Source organism: Pteropus alecto, unplaced genomic scaffold, assembly GCF_000325575.1.
Source record: "Pteropus alecto unplaced genomic scaffold, ASM32557v1 scaffold11, whole genome shotgun sequence".
NCBI lineage: Eukaryota > Metazoa > Chordata > Mammalia > Chiroptera > Pteropodidae > Pteropus > Pteropus alecto.
In genome coordinates this window covers 14,089,929-14,104,646 of record NW_006431956.1, presented here as the reverse complement: position 1 = coordinate 14,104,646, position 14,718 = coordinate 14,089,929, and the positions used below count along the sequence as shown (strand labels likewise).

The window sequence follows — 14,718 nt, the reverse complement described above, 5'->3', positions numbered from 1 at the left end:
CCTTCCTTCCTTCCTTCCTTCCTTCCTTCCTTCCTTCTTTCCTTCCTTCCTTTTTCTGTGCCTAAATTCTTTTTCTTGAGCAGCTGATATTTGGTAGGACAGAATTTGGTTATAATTTTCTAAGAAAATTACCTTTTTCTCTATACTATCCTCCAAAATATAGATACATTTAAGAGAGTATTTAATTTCTCTTTTCACCTTTTTTTATTTTAAATTTTAGCATGACTGGTTTTTCACAGAAGACGGTGCTGAAGAGCCTCTTGTAAGTATTGTCCGTCAGCATTTGTGCTCTATAATTTTCATTTGGGACGCGAGATCCTGACGCTACAACAATGTCAACTTCCTGCTTTGTACGCTCTTGTCCGCTTTGCACCCGGAAGCAGGGCCATAGCTCCGCGGCTTCTGATCTAATGAAAATACAAGTATGATGCTCATTTTTTAGTTAACTCTGTGTAAACAAGGTAAAAAAAAAAAATGAAGCCCATGTGCTCCACTCTGATGTCTTTTATCGAATGTTGTTTGCATTTTAAAGAAGGTATCTTTGAAGAGATGATGAAGAGATCTTTGTTTATTAACCATAGACAACAGTGCAGGAGGAGAACACAGTGGACTCCCAGCCAGTGCCAAACATAGACCATTTACTCACCAACATCGGAAGGACAGGAGTGCCCCCTGGAGATGTATCAGGTAACCCTTGCCTGGGCAGTGTCGATCTAGAGGTTAAAAGCTAAATTCTTATAACATAAAAAAGCAAATTAATCATAAGTAACAATTCGCTATGATTTTTTTTCCTTTTCTTCTTTTTTTTTCCTTTCTACTAATAAAAACGTAATCTTCCTTTTCTGATTGATCTTAATTATCTTCCAGTGACTATAATGCCATTGGCAGTGCATGGAGTTGTAATGCTTGTCAGAATGGAAATATGAGGGAAACAAGCATGCGAACCACTGTTTTGTTCTTTTTTTTTTCTTTTTAATTCACAGTTTCCATGTAATAGTCATCACAAGGTAAAACAGATATATGCTACTGAATATGTGGTTGCTGTGATGGCAGAAAGTAAGATGTAGACTGAGTAGTTCTTATTCTTGAGCTAGGCGTTCTGTTTAAAAGCAGCAAATGAAATACGTTGAACTGCTCATGGGCACCATTTTTATAAATACGGTATATTATTTGTCACTATAGATGTCACAGTAAAAGTCAATCTGACATTTTCTTCTGTTTTCTCTTGCCACCCTAACGCTTGGTTAAGTATGACTTCTAATAGGCTCTTTCGGTGAAAATTTTCTCCTGCCAAACTGTTGCACTAATCCAGCATGTTGTTTTACACAATGTTCTCCCTTTGTCTCTAGTTCTTGTTCTAGTCCTAAAGGGTTTTTTCAGCTCTCACTGACACAGGCAAATCTATACTGATGTTGAACAGGCGAAGTGGGAGGAGTCTATCACACGGTAATGTCGCTAGTGGATTCCGTGGTGTCCCTGATGGACAGCTGGAACTGTAGGAAGAAGGAGGATTGCTGTCCACACTGTAGCTGCCTGGTCTGCAGAAACCCCCGGTTCTTGTAAATGCAAACATCGTTGATCTGTGGTGTACATTTTCTCTTAAGATTATTGTAAACAGATCAATACTACTTTCTTAAAAGTTTTTCTGCTGTTTCTTGTTATTTCTGAAGCAGACCGTGAGGAGAAATAGCATGGTATGGTCTACAGTTCTTAAAGTCATAAGCATTTAGCCATGTGTGAAAAGGGGCGTGGCACGGGGCTCAGCTCATTAATTTTGAAAATCGATTTCCCTAAAGTTGCAAGATAAAATTTCAAAATTGAGATTATCTGGAATAGTGCTAGCCCCTTCCTACCCTCTTTGTAATTGTATAATCTGAGTTTTTGCCAGACAGTAAAATTATGGTCTCCATTTTTCCATTTCCATAATAGCATTTGTTAATAGAGAATTACAAAGCTGGTAGCAATTTATAACCAAACTAGTCAAAAGGATCCCTGACTTGCACAGATATGAAACTGGGGTCTAAAGCACAAAGATCAGCATTATTTAATATAAAACCAAAGTGACCTGGAAACGGGGTTATCCTGATGCATCCATACGCATACAGTATATGCTTATAAAATTTAAGTTTGACAGTCTGACAAAAATCAACGAAAATACACCGAGTGTCTCAATTTGTAGCTAAGGCAGCCAGCGGTCTTAAAAGTTCTACATTGTGTATCAGTTTCAGATACAGGATGTGGTACATAATACGATTCTTAAAAAGGTCTTCAAGCTTCTTTATTGCTAGAGTTAATATTTAGAAAATTTAATAAACACTAGTATTTCTGTTTTTGTTTAGTACAGGGCTCCTTTGCCATTCCTATCATTGAGCTGATTCTGCCTACAATTCACAGCATCCTTTCATGGCGGTGGCTTTCTGTGGTGCAGCTTGCATCTTTGTGAGCTCTGACTATCCACTGTGTCCTGTTGTTTGTTTGAGTTTTGCTTTCCCATTTTGTTCTGTGCCTGTCTTTTCCATAAGTTTTGCAATGTTTGTTGAAAAAGGTAAAGATTGACTAATACTGACCATGTTTTATTTAACTTCTCACAGATTCAGCTACTAGTGACTCAACAAAATCTAAGGTAAATGGTTTCATACAATTTTGAAGTATTTTAGGGGGGAATTGCTTTTTTGGCCAATGATGATTAGTGTAGAAACGCATCCCTTTACATTAGTATACAGAGGTCTTTCTTCGACCTTATGCTATCTGACTTTTGTGATTTTGTTGTTAACCTTGGGATAACTGCAGACATTATTAACCTGATCTACCTAAGTCAGGTCCCTGAAGTCAAGCCCGGCCGAGCTAATAGAAGACCGAAGTCTTACAAAGGGGGAAAAGAATCTTAAAGTAGAATATGATGGAAGAATACTGGACTGTGAATTGGAACGTTGGGTTTCTCTCAGCATAGTTTAGCATAATACAAAGAAATAGGCCTTTTTTCCCCCCTCATTCTTTAATGTGAAAAACTTCTAACACGTACAGAGTGGAGAGACTAGTGTGATGAGCCTCCATATCCCCATTATCCATTCTCAACAATTAACACGTGGCCAAGCTTGTTTCATTCTCACTCCACCCACTTTCCACCTCTTGAGACTATTTTGAGGCAAATCCCAAATATCACATCATTATATCTGTAAATATGTCAGTAGTAATATATACTTTTCTTCTTATTATTTATACTTATAGAAAGTATATATTTTATTTCAGCAAAATTACTGCTTTGTTTCATAATCAATATTTTTTAGCATGATTTGCGTTCCATTGACAACACCACAGAATTACATAGCCTTTTGAGTGGTTTTTAGGAAATTCTTATAGTTGTTAGAAAGTTTTTTATTAAATCAATTTGTCCAAACTTTGTTCTGGTGAGAGAGTAACGACTAATTGGCAATAAGTTTCTAAAAATATGTTATATTTGGAATGAGACATTAATTTTACATATCATGTTTAAATATCGTAATGGGGCTATGTGTGATTAAATTATAATTCTTGCAGAAAACAATATTTTAGTTATATCATTCACTATCACTTATGTTGGATTTTCACCATTTTTTTTTTTTTTTGCCCCAACTTTTTATTTTGGATAATTTTAAACCTATAGAAATGTTACTAGAATAATAGTTAGCACTCAAACCTTTACCTTAGGTTACTCAGTTGGTAAATCTTGATATATATAATTTTTCTTTCTGAATCATTTGAAAGTTACTTATAGACAGGATAACGCTTTGCCCCGAAATGCTTCAGCTGGTGTCCCCTAAGAACAAGGTCATTTTTCTACATAATCACAGTGTAATTATTGTACATAGTCACAAGTACGATACATTATTATTTCTAATGTACAGAATTTACACAAATTTCCCCAGTTGTCCCAATAACTGTGCAGGATGCAATCAAAGATTACTCCTTGCATTTAGTTGTCATGACTCTTTAGACTTCTTTAATCTAGAACAATTTCCCATCTTTTTTTGCCAGAAGATGAGATTTTAGATTTCTATTTTGATTTTAGATTTCAGACCTGTTTGAATTTCGTCCATCCCATTTGCTAGATGCATATTTCTTAACCCGTTGTTTGTTATAGCCATCTCTTTGGGTTGTTAATTATGGCGGTATTTATACCATGCCTGTGTTATAATGGATATTCGAATGGTGTAACTCTTCGCAACAGCTTCTCAGTTGTAAAATAAGTAAAGTCATCTGCCCCAACACATATATGATCACAGAATCGTAAGATTTTAAAGAGAACCCGAAGACACTTTAATGATAATATAATCTAATTTCATCTCACTTAATGAAATTGGACATTAAAAAGTGAATCACTTGCTCAGTGTCATACACAGCAACCTAGAAGGAACACTCTAGAGGAAGAACCGCCAGGTCTCCAAACTCAGAGCCCTGTCACAACTGTTTATCCCCGCAGTCCTCAGCAGAATGTGTTAAAATGTGAATAATCATTAGGTATGTACTGGATAATTATGAAATTCTTTATTTTCAGAAACAAAGTTCTAGTCTGTGAGTTCATTTTGGTGAATTCTTTTTAATATGACAGCCTCGATTTTTTTATTTTTCAAGACTTCGGTATAGTCGTTTTAGCTCGTGATTTTTCGCTTTAGATTTTTATGGCAATAGAGAGATACACTTTCTGCTTCTATTACTTGGCATACTTCAGGCCTGCCTGCTTGTCTTGAATGGTGTGTGGTAAACCAGCAAGTGTTATCGACCCCTACTGCCACCATTTACTTCGCGTGGAGGCATTACGGACAAATTAATTGAATAGTTGTCATCAGGAACCTAGTACACATAGCTGACAAAGCCAGTAGCCTGCACTACAATTTTTCTAACAACAATGCTCTAAAGTATTTCTGTGGTAAGCACTTAAGATCTATAGTCAACCTTATGTTATTTGAAGTTTTTGTTTTTGTTGTTATCTTGAGATAAAGACATTGCCAACTTGGTCTACCTAAGACAGGTCCCTGAAACCCAGCCCGCTGAACTAACGGAAGACCAGAGGGTTCTCATGTCTTAACGAGCCGATCAGATACAGCATCTCTATCTTGTGGGGTCGATAGTCAGAAAATTGAAGTCAGCCACAAGCTTTTAGTAAGCTGTGTCAGAATACTATGTTCAACTATGTTGGAGTACTGACTCTTATACCTACGTTCACACGAGAACCTGAGGGCTGAGCTTTGCAACAGCAGGGAAAGTCAGCACAGGCCGGGGAATCAGTGAGAACAGGAGAGCTAGCTGGCACTAGGCACAAAATATTTCTTTCAAAGATAAATGTGTATGAGCTGTGACTTGGCAGGTAAATCACACCTGTATGACGTGCCAGTACATACCACCAGGCATTAAATGGGACTAGTTAAATAAAAAGTGAAATTTATCTTAAATTATCTTAATATATAGATAAATCGAAATTTGTCTTAAAAGGAAGTATGAAAAACGAGTTGCATTCTGTTAGTGCTTCTAGAGCTTTAGCAGAAGTAATTCAGTAAAAAATACTTGGGAAAAAAGCTTTTCAGAAAATGAACTCGATAATGTTCTTATGCTTCAAGTCTCGTTTCTGATCGCTCCTCAGGGTTCTTGGGGACCTGGAAAAGAACAATACAGCAGAGATCTGCTCGTGTCCTCCATCTTCGCAGCCGCTAGCCGCAAGAGGAAGAAGCCAAAAGAGAAAGCACAGCCTAGCAGCTCAGAAGACGAACTGGACAATGTGTTTTTTAAGAAGGAAAACGCAGAGCAGCGTCACAGCGATACTAAAGAAGAATCCAAAAAGGACAGTGAGACATTGGGCAGAAAACAAAGGGCCGTCCTTTCCAAAGAGAACAACGCTAAGAAAGACAGCAGCGCAACGAAAGATGAGAAGACGTCCGGTCGAAAGGAGAGTCTGCCGTCTGAAGAACACTCACCCCGCCACGGTTCCAGGCTCAGCAAGTCACCCACTCCCAGCGGCCGCCTCGCCATCCTGAAAGACAGCCCCGGCTCCCTCGGGACACAGAAGTCGTCCCACTTTGAAGAGACGGGGTCAGACTCCGGCACTTTGCTCAGCACTTCGTCCCAGGCTTCTCTGGCCAGGTTCTCCACTAAGAAATCCACCAGCCCAGAAACCAGACATGGTGAGTTTTTGGCCAATGTCAGCACCATCACCTCAGATTATTCAACCACGTCGTCTGCTACCTACTTGACCAGCCTCGACTCCAGCCGGCTCAGCCCCGAGGTGCAGTCCGTCGCAGAGAGTAAGGGAGACGAAGCTGACGACGAGAGAAGCGAACTGATCAGTGAGGGGCGGCCTGTGGAGACCGACAGCGAGAACGATTTCCCTGTTTTTCCTGCCGCCTTGACATCAGAGAGGTTTTTCCGGGGGAAACTACAAGAAGTTACTAAGACGAGCCGGAGGAATTCGGAAGGAAGCGAAGTGAGCTGTACCGAGGGCAGTTTAACACCCAGTCTAGATGGTCGGAGACAGCTCTTCAGTTCCCATAAGCTGATCGAATGTGACACGCTCTCCAGGAAAAAATCGGCTCGGTTCAAGTCAGACAGCGGAATCCTAGGAGAGGCCAAGAACGAGAAAGAAACGCCTTCCATAACGAAGGTGTTCGATGTCATGAAAAAGGGAAAGTCAACAGGGAGTCTGCTAGCACCGACCAGAAGTGACTCAGAAAAACAGGAGCCCACTTGGAAAACGAAAATAGCAGATCGGTTAAAACTGAGACCCAGAGCCCCGGCAGATGACATGTTTGGAGTAGGAAATCACAAAACGAATCCCGAGACCACCAAAAGGAAAAACATCAAACGTCGACATACACTTGGAGGGCACAGGGATGCTACTGAGATCAGTGTTTTGAATTTCTGGAAAGCACACGAGCAGAGTGGGGAGAGAGAATCTGAACTTTCAGCCGTGTCTCGGTTAAAGCCGAAATGCTCGGCCCAGGACCTGTCCATCTCAGACTGGCTTGCGAGGGAACGCTTCCGGACCAGCACGTCTGACCTTAGAGGAGAAACGGGAGACTCCCAGCCGGACAGTACTAGCACGTTAGAGAGTTCCATGATGGACGCACCTGTATCTTTTCACTCCGATGCAGGTAGTTCTTCCAGTACCCTGGCTTCAGCTCACAGGCCCCTTCTCTCCATACCACCACAGTCACCCGACCAAATAAATGGAGACAGCTGCCAGAATATGAGCCAGAATGCTAGTTCCGCAGCTAATGCCCAACCTCATAAACTGTCTGAATCCCCAGGCAATAAAGCAGAGCTTCATCCCTGTCTTTAAACTGGGGCTACGTCCACTATAGCAAATAAAAAGCTACTGTCACAGGTTTCAGTAACTCTGTAAGTATGTTCTTGTACCAGAATCGTTATTATGCAGCCTTCGTTTGGGCTGGTTTCATCATTTTGCGCTGTGAAATGGCTTTACAGTGCATTGCTGCAGCCAGAAGACACACACACACACACACACACACATATTTAAAAATATATTGGATAGTTGTATACAAATGAGTAAGGTATTTGTTGCAACTTACTACATAGTGTATACACAAGGTTACTGAAGAAAATCGCTGGCATTAGTGAGCAGCAAATCTGTCCTTTGGTTTCATCACTAACAAAAGTGCCTCATCATAAAAATCCGTTTGGTTCTTAGGGTGCCATATTGTTAAAATTAGATAACTTGCATTGAAGAAATGAATGCATTTTCTTGGTAACAAGTTTCATTGCATTTACCAGTTTTAACACAGGTGGATACGGAACTTCCATTCTTTAGTCATTCCAGGTGGATCTCTGAGTTTTATATTCAAACTTTTAATACAGTTTTTGAGTTTTGCGTGACTTGAATTTTTAATCTTTCTGTAAAATAAGTAACTTAAATGAACATATTATATGTGTATCTTTTCTTCAGATACCAGATTTGATATAAATGTTGTAACATAGGTGTGTAGATAGTGACCTGGATGGAACTGGCTTCTTTATCAAGAAGAATATAATTCTGCATGAGGACTTAATGAATTCAAACTCGTGTCATGCCTGTGTGCATACCCAATTAAACACTGGAAATAAAAATTGTTTTGCTGAACTTTGCATGGCTTCAAACTTATTCTACTATATTTTAAAACGTCATCTATTGATAACTGCCTTAATTGATCCTGACTTTTAAAAATTACCCACTCTTTATATATTCCGTCTCTCTTTTGCTGCGGCTGGCAGAGATCTCTTGTATATGTTTACGTTGGCCTGCCTGCACTCCTATACACAGATAATACTTAATTTTTCTAGCTAAAGTAGTACAGTGGTCCCTCCTTACCCACAGAGGGTGCGCCCCAGTGGATAGTCCCAAACCCTAATTAGCTTCTTCAGCTCTGCCGGAAGTGTGGCGGCAGCTGCTTCATTGGCAGATGCGGCCTCTCCAGTAATTTTTATATGTTTCAGTCCAAACCTATTCCTGAATCTATAACCCTCCCTTACTTGCAGTGTAAATGGCTTGGTGTCGCTCGTTTCTGGGGATCCCTCGCTGAAGTCTTCGTATAGTCCTCGGTGCTTTCCGGCGTAACACGTTACGGTCCATCGGAACACGTTTTCCGTTCACATCTTCCACCCACAGATGTGATGGCTTTCCATCTTAACTGAGCACTTACCACAGTGTGGCCATAACTTTTGCAGTTTGAGGTGTAACGGCAAAACTAGCATGAATTTCCCTTCACCGTTTCACGGATAGCGATTTGTTCTTAACGTAGATCTTAGCAACCTCGGTGCACGATGTTTTTTCTTTTACTAAGGCGAGAACTTTAACCTTTTCGCTTCTGAGACACTTAGCAGCTTCTCTTTGGCATCCGAATTGCCGGCATCACTCCTCTTGAGCTTTGGGGACGTTAATAAGTAGAATAAGGTGACTTAAGCACTGACACTGCGTTGCCGAGACAATCTAATAACCGAGATGGCTACTGAGTGACTAACAGGCTAAAGGCGAAGCCGCTGGACGAAGGGGCGATTCACGTCCTGGGCAGGATGGAGTAGAACAGTGTTAGAGTTCACCACGGTACTCAGAACCGTGAGCAACTTAATTTATTTTCTGAATTTTCTATTTCATAGTTTCGGACCTTGGTTGACAGTAACCGGAACCGAGGCTGGGGGACAGCTACTGTGCAGGATATTTTTACCTTTTCTTACAGACAACTGAGTGAAAAGAACATGAATTTGGGGGTCAAACCAGCTCTATACTTTCTAGATGTGTAAGCTTAGATACATTTTCTAACTCCTCTGAATTTTTGCCCTTCTGTAAACAATAACCATAGTATCTATTTTAGGGTTTTTAGATTTAAGTGAGGTGCTGTTTGTTCCAAACAAGTAGTGTGTTTGCCACACACTATTGGCAAAACATGACAAAGCTATAGCTGGAAATAATGGGTACTTAAAATCTTGGAATGTTAGGACTGAAAGGGCCTTAAAAATGATCAAATCCAGCAGTTCTTAACCCTGTCAGACCCAATATTCTCTATCTATAAAAATTAATTTTTTTCTTCCTATTTTGAAACGAGATTCATAGATAATAAACATGTAACATATCTACATGTATAACTTGATATATACTCAATGTATAATACAGAATATCGTTCTCCTAGAAAAGGGAAGTTATGATAAAAGTATTTCAATATGTGAAGTCGATGTTTGCACCAATATACAGTCACTAACAATGCAATAACTTCATGTACCATAAACTGTTTTGCTGTGGTGATGAGATCTTAAGGGATGTATGATTCTTGGTAAAGTTCTGAACAAAACTACATTCTTTTCTTAGTTTACATGGTAGATGTGTTCCTGGAAAAGTCAGTGTATTATTAAAACCATCAAAAAATACTTATGTATGAAAATGAAGTTAGGTTCAAGATTCAAAGTTCAAATAATTATATTCATTTCTGCTCTTATATTTATTATTTTCTGTTTCCTTTGATCATTTCTATTTGCTTACATCATTGATTTTCAGCTTTCTTGTTTTCTAATTTCCGTTGTGATTTTTTCTTTGACCCGTGAATTATTTAGATGTATGTTACTTAATCTCCAAACATTTGGAAGCTTTCTAGTTATCTTTTTTAAAAATTCGATTTCTAGCTTAATTGCACATGATCATTAAACATATTCTGATAGTTTTCAGTTATTTGAAATTAATTGAGATGTTCATTATAAACCAGCCTGTGATCAGTTTTGATCAGGGTTCCTGTCCACGTGAAGAATATGTATTCAGTCACTGGGTGCTTTATTATATTGATTAGGTGAGGTTTCCTAATCATGTTTTTCAGATATCCTGTATCCTTACGATTTCTTACCTAGCTCTTATCAGTTCCTAAGAAGAGATAAAGTGTTATGATTATAGATTTATATTCCTATCCTTTTTTCCTTAGATATTTTGTTAGGTGGACATAAATGTAGAATCGTTTTATCTTTGCCGTGGATTGACCCTTTTATCATTGTGGAATGCCTTTCGTTATTTCCAGCAAAGTTTATTTTATATGATATTAGTGTAGCTGTGCTTTTGGTTAGTGTTTGCATAATCAATCCTTTTCATCCTTTTGCTTTCAGCACTTTATGTTTATATTTTTCAGGTCTTACCTGGTAGCAGCATGTACTTTTTAAAAATGACGTCTGGTAATTTTTGTCTTCTAATTGGAACATGTGATGCGGTTGGTTATAATATCGTTCTCCTCTGATATATTCGGATTCACTGATATATTCGGATTCACATCTGCCGTCTTAATATTTGTTTTTTTACTTGTCTCAATTTTATGTACCTTTTTTTTCTCGTTTCTGGCATCTTTTCAATTAGTCAAATATTTTTATTATATCATTTCCCCTTTCTGTGAACATGCTTCATATTTATTTTTCTATTCTTTTAGTGACAGCCTTCACTTAACAGAGAATTTAATATAAATTAGAATAATCTTTACTACTTTCCAAATGTTTATCGTTGATATACATATACCGTTTAAGGCATTATTTTTGTTTTATAGAGTTGAATATTCATCTGCATTTACCAACGGTTACTCTTTCTACTGCTCTTCATTCTTTTATCTGGGGTCTTTTTCCTGCTTCCCGAAGAACTCTAATTTTTATGTCATTTAGTGTGGGTCGGCTAATGAATTCATTCAGTTTATGTTTGTTTGGAAACATCTTTATTTTGCATTCTTTTTTAAAGGATATATTCGCTGCCTATAAAATGCTAGCATTTTCTTTCAGCACTTGAAAGATGGCACTCTATTTTCTTCTGGTTGTTATGTCACTGTTGAGAAGTTAGCTGCGGGTCTTACTGCTATTTGAAAGATCACTGTCCGGGTCACTGCATCTGCAGGCAGGAATAGAGCTGGTTGAGGCAGGGCCAGTAAGGCTGGGCCTGTCTCTGGTTCAGCCCCTCTCCTAACGTGCGACTTTCCAGAGATCTGAACTGATAATCTACAGTATTTTCTAAGGCCCCTTCTCCTGGGCAAGTCCCAAACTCCATTGTTTGTCACCTCGGCTCTCTGAGACCACCAGAAACACCAATTTGTTTTTTAACCAGCTTTCAGCCTCCTTAGCCTTTGCCCCGAATGACATAAGAATTGGGCAGATGCCTCAAAGGGAAAACCAAAACCTATCGCGTTCTCTTACTAGAGTTTTCAGGGGTTTCGAACCCTCACGTCTCAGCTGACTGTACATCCTGCAGCCCCACACTCCTCTTACTTAACTTAGTTATTTGCCTGCCCTCCCATCTCAGAACAATCCACGAAAGCCTGCTTCCTAATACACCCCTCTCCCAATGCCTGACTCTGATTTTGCCTCCTTGTCTTAGCTGGCATGACGACTCTCCAGTTTGTTCATGTTTTTTGTTCCGTGATTGATTGTACATAGTTTATCCAGTTTTTCTAATTATTCTCAGTAGGAGTGTTCATCCACTGTGAGCCATTTCATTGTCATTGGGAATGTCCCCTGAACTCTGATTATTATACATAGGCTTTTTACCTACAAAAACGTCAGAAAATTTAAAAATGTGTAAGATATGAGATCATTCTTTGGGAATTTTGGCACTTGTCACGCTGGAAAAATTATATTTTTTCTAACAAAAGAGGAATATGTACTGGTGCACTTAAATATTAAAGCAATGTATTTTCTCATAAATCTTAGAAACAATGGGTTCTCTAAAAGCACCCATCTAGGCAGGTGGCCCCTCTTAAGTAATCTGATGTTATGTGCGTCATTCACCGATTACGGTATTCGAACTACCTTGCGTCTCTTTAAGTTATTCTGGTCCCACTTCTGTTAAAAATGAAATGGTTAGAATAGCTTAACCCGCAAAAATTGTGTCGCAGTTTTATTTCTACTTTTTAATCAAAATGTTTTGAGGATTTCTTAGTCTCATTTTCAAAGAAGCTTATACTGCTTCTTTACTGAAGGAAGGGGACCAGCGTCTGTATTTGGTTCATCCATAGCAACGTTCACGAAATACTTGCTGAGGTGCAGGTTCTGCCTTCCGAAGAAGTTGACTGATGAGATTCATACAGGAGATGTTTAAAATCCCTACTTCTTGATTTTTTTCCATGAGGTCATATTCTAACCGCCTGTGTGACTTTGTGTAAGTTACTTTTCTTCCCTGGTCCTCAGTTTTTCCATCTGTAAAAACAAGTGAGTTAAAATAGATGATCCTAAAGTAACTTCAGCTCTGCCCTTCTGGTCTTCTGCAGACTGCGATTGATCGTAGAACCCTCCAAATATGGCAACATTCCTTTCTTTTAAAAAAGGTAGTGCAAACTGAAAACACGGAGAAAAATAACATAACACTGTTTACATCACCCAGGATTAACAAACAGCATTTTCACGATATTTACAAAGATCTTATTTAATGAAATCGATATCTCTGATTAAGTCTTCGCTCCCTTTTGCTACCCTTCCATTTCCGTTTCCTTCCCTCTGTCCCCAAAGCCAGCATGAGCACGTCCTTCGGTCCACATCTTGCTTTTATTATATCCACAGCCATAATCATTACAGTGTTATATTTTTAATTTACATATATCATAGTATCTAATTTGCTTTTTTCATTCAGTTCATTTTTGAGATGTATGTTGATATACGTAGCTAGCTCTAGTTTATTTTCCCATTTTGGGGGGATGGTCATGGTTATCAAAGTGGTTTCTTTGTATACACTTCCTTACACACGCCCATTTTCAACTCGGCTAGGTTTTGTCAGATTAATCTCTGAAGTCGTATTAATTTAGATTCTGTCGACAGTGTATGAGTTTTTCCATTTCTTGACATTCTCTTGAACACTAGATATTTTAGGTTTCTTATATTTTATTTTTACAACAAAACTGATGTGAGGTGGTACCTTACTGTTTTGTGTTTCCTACATATTAGTTAAGAATTTTGTTTTCTGTCTTTGGCTTTTTCTCAGAGATCTCTATGTAATCTGGATACTGATCTCTTGCCTGTCGCATAGATTTCAAATTCCTCTGTGGTCTTTCAACTTTGTTTAAGGTATTTAATTGTATCGATTTTAATTTTGTAATTAGAGTTACCAACTTTTATATGTACAATTTGAGTCCCACTTAAGAAATACTTCCATATCCACAGGCATAAGCTATATTTGTTTTCTGATCAATTTAACATGTGTTTTTCACTTTTAGGTGTTATGAGAGCCCTTTTTTTTTCCCCCTGAGATTTTGTCTACAGAACTCCATATCCAGGAATTGTTAAGCAAGACAACTAAATGTCCCTACTTGCCACTTCACTGCAAGGTGAAGAAATCTCACACACACACGCCCCACCTCCAGCGGGGACGACGTGGCAGTCCGTGTTATGTAGTGAGAACAGCGGGGGTTCATTGCACATTGGCGTCTGAGCTGGCTGCTGGATAAGGGAGCAGAGGGGAGCTGTGCCCTGGGAAACATCCGCCACCTGGGCCTCCTGCATCCCCACTGTGAGAGCCAGAGAGAGAGAGAACAGTAGCTTAGAAGACCAAAAAGAAACAGAAACAGGGACAAGCTTAGTTCTGTCCAGCCAAGGAGAGAGTTCAGAATTCATAAAATAGGCTCAAACCTTCTAATCATAAAGTTACAAAAGGAAAATATTGGGAAATGGAGATAGAGAATCATTTATGGTCAAACTGGATTTCGAAAGATGCTTGCTTTCAGACATGGAAAACAAAATAAGATGCCTTGCTTGAAACCTTTACTTTTTGAGAATAAAATAAATATAATGGTTACAAAAATCTACTAACAGAATTAAGCCGAACCCCAGGATGTGCATATGCTATGTGCTGCATTTCGTGTAGATTAGTTAGCGTTAGATTTAGGGGTGTGGATAAATTTTCCCAGTAAGTGAAATTACTGTACCTCAGTTCTTGACTGTACTATGTAAATACAGAGGTTTGAGTAATCTTAAAATGCTGTTCATAGTTGCATGGTGGATTTTTCTACAGGATCACTCAACAGAAATGAAGATCTTTATTCCGTCTCCCAAATCTTTTCCGCTTTAAGCATTCTAATTGCTTAACGTGGAAGAGGGGACAAAAGTTAGAGGGAGGTGGGTTTTATCTCCATGTGAGGAAGAGAACTCTAACCAATTCTAGCTGTTGAAAACTTAACTGAGTTGACATTCAAATGTTCTAGGGATTAGGGGTTGAGGACCTGTATATCTTTGGGGGCTATTATTTAGCCTACTACAACA

The 14,718-nt window shown here is 38.8% G+C and overlaps 1 protein-coding gene across 3 annotated transcripts in view; it reads left to right on the top strand.

Annotated features, from left to right (window-relative positions):
• ARHGAP21 (Rho GTPase activating protein 21) overlaps positions 1-8,107 on the top strand; it is a 119,172-nt gene extending 111,065 nt beyond the window's left edge. For 2 of the 3 annotated variants that reach the window (XM_015585642.2, XM_015585643.1), the window contains 4 exons: positions 221-262; positions 582-687; positions 2,592-2,623; positions 5,618-8,107. In XM_015585642.2, the coding sequence (XP_015441128.1) occupies positions 221-262; positions 582-687; positions 2,592-2,623; positions 5,618-7,309 (1,872 nt within the window). In that variant the 3' untranslated portion in view covers positions 7,310-8,107. The remainder of the gene's footprint in view (positions 1-220; positions 263-581; positions 688-2,591; positions 2,624-5,617) is intronic. The other variant, XM_025043462.1, reaches the window with a different exon arrangement.
• The last annotated feature ends 6,611 nt before the right edge of the window (positions 8,108-14,718 follow it).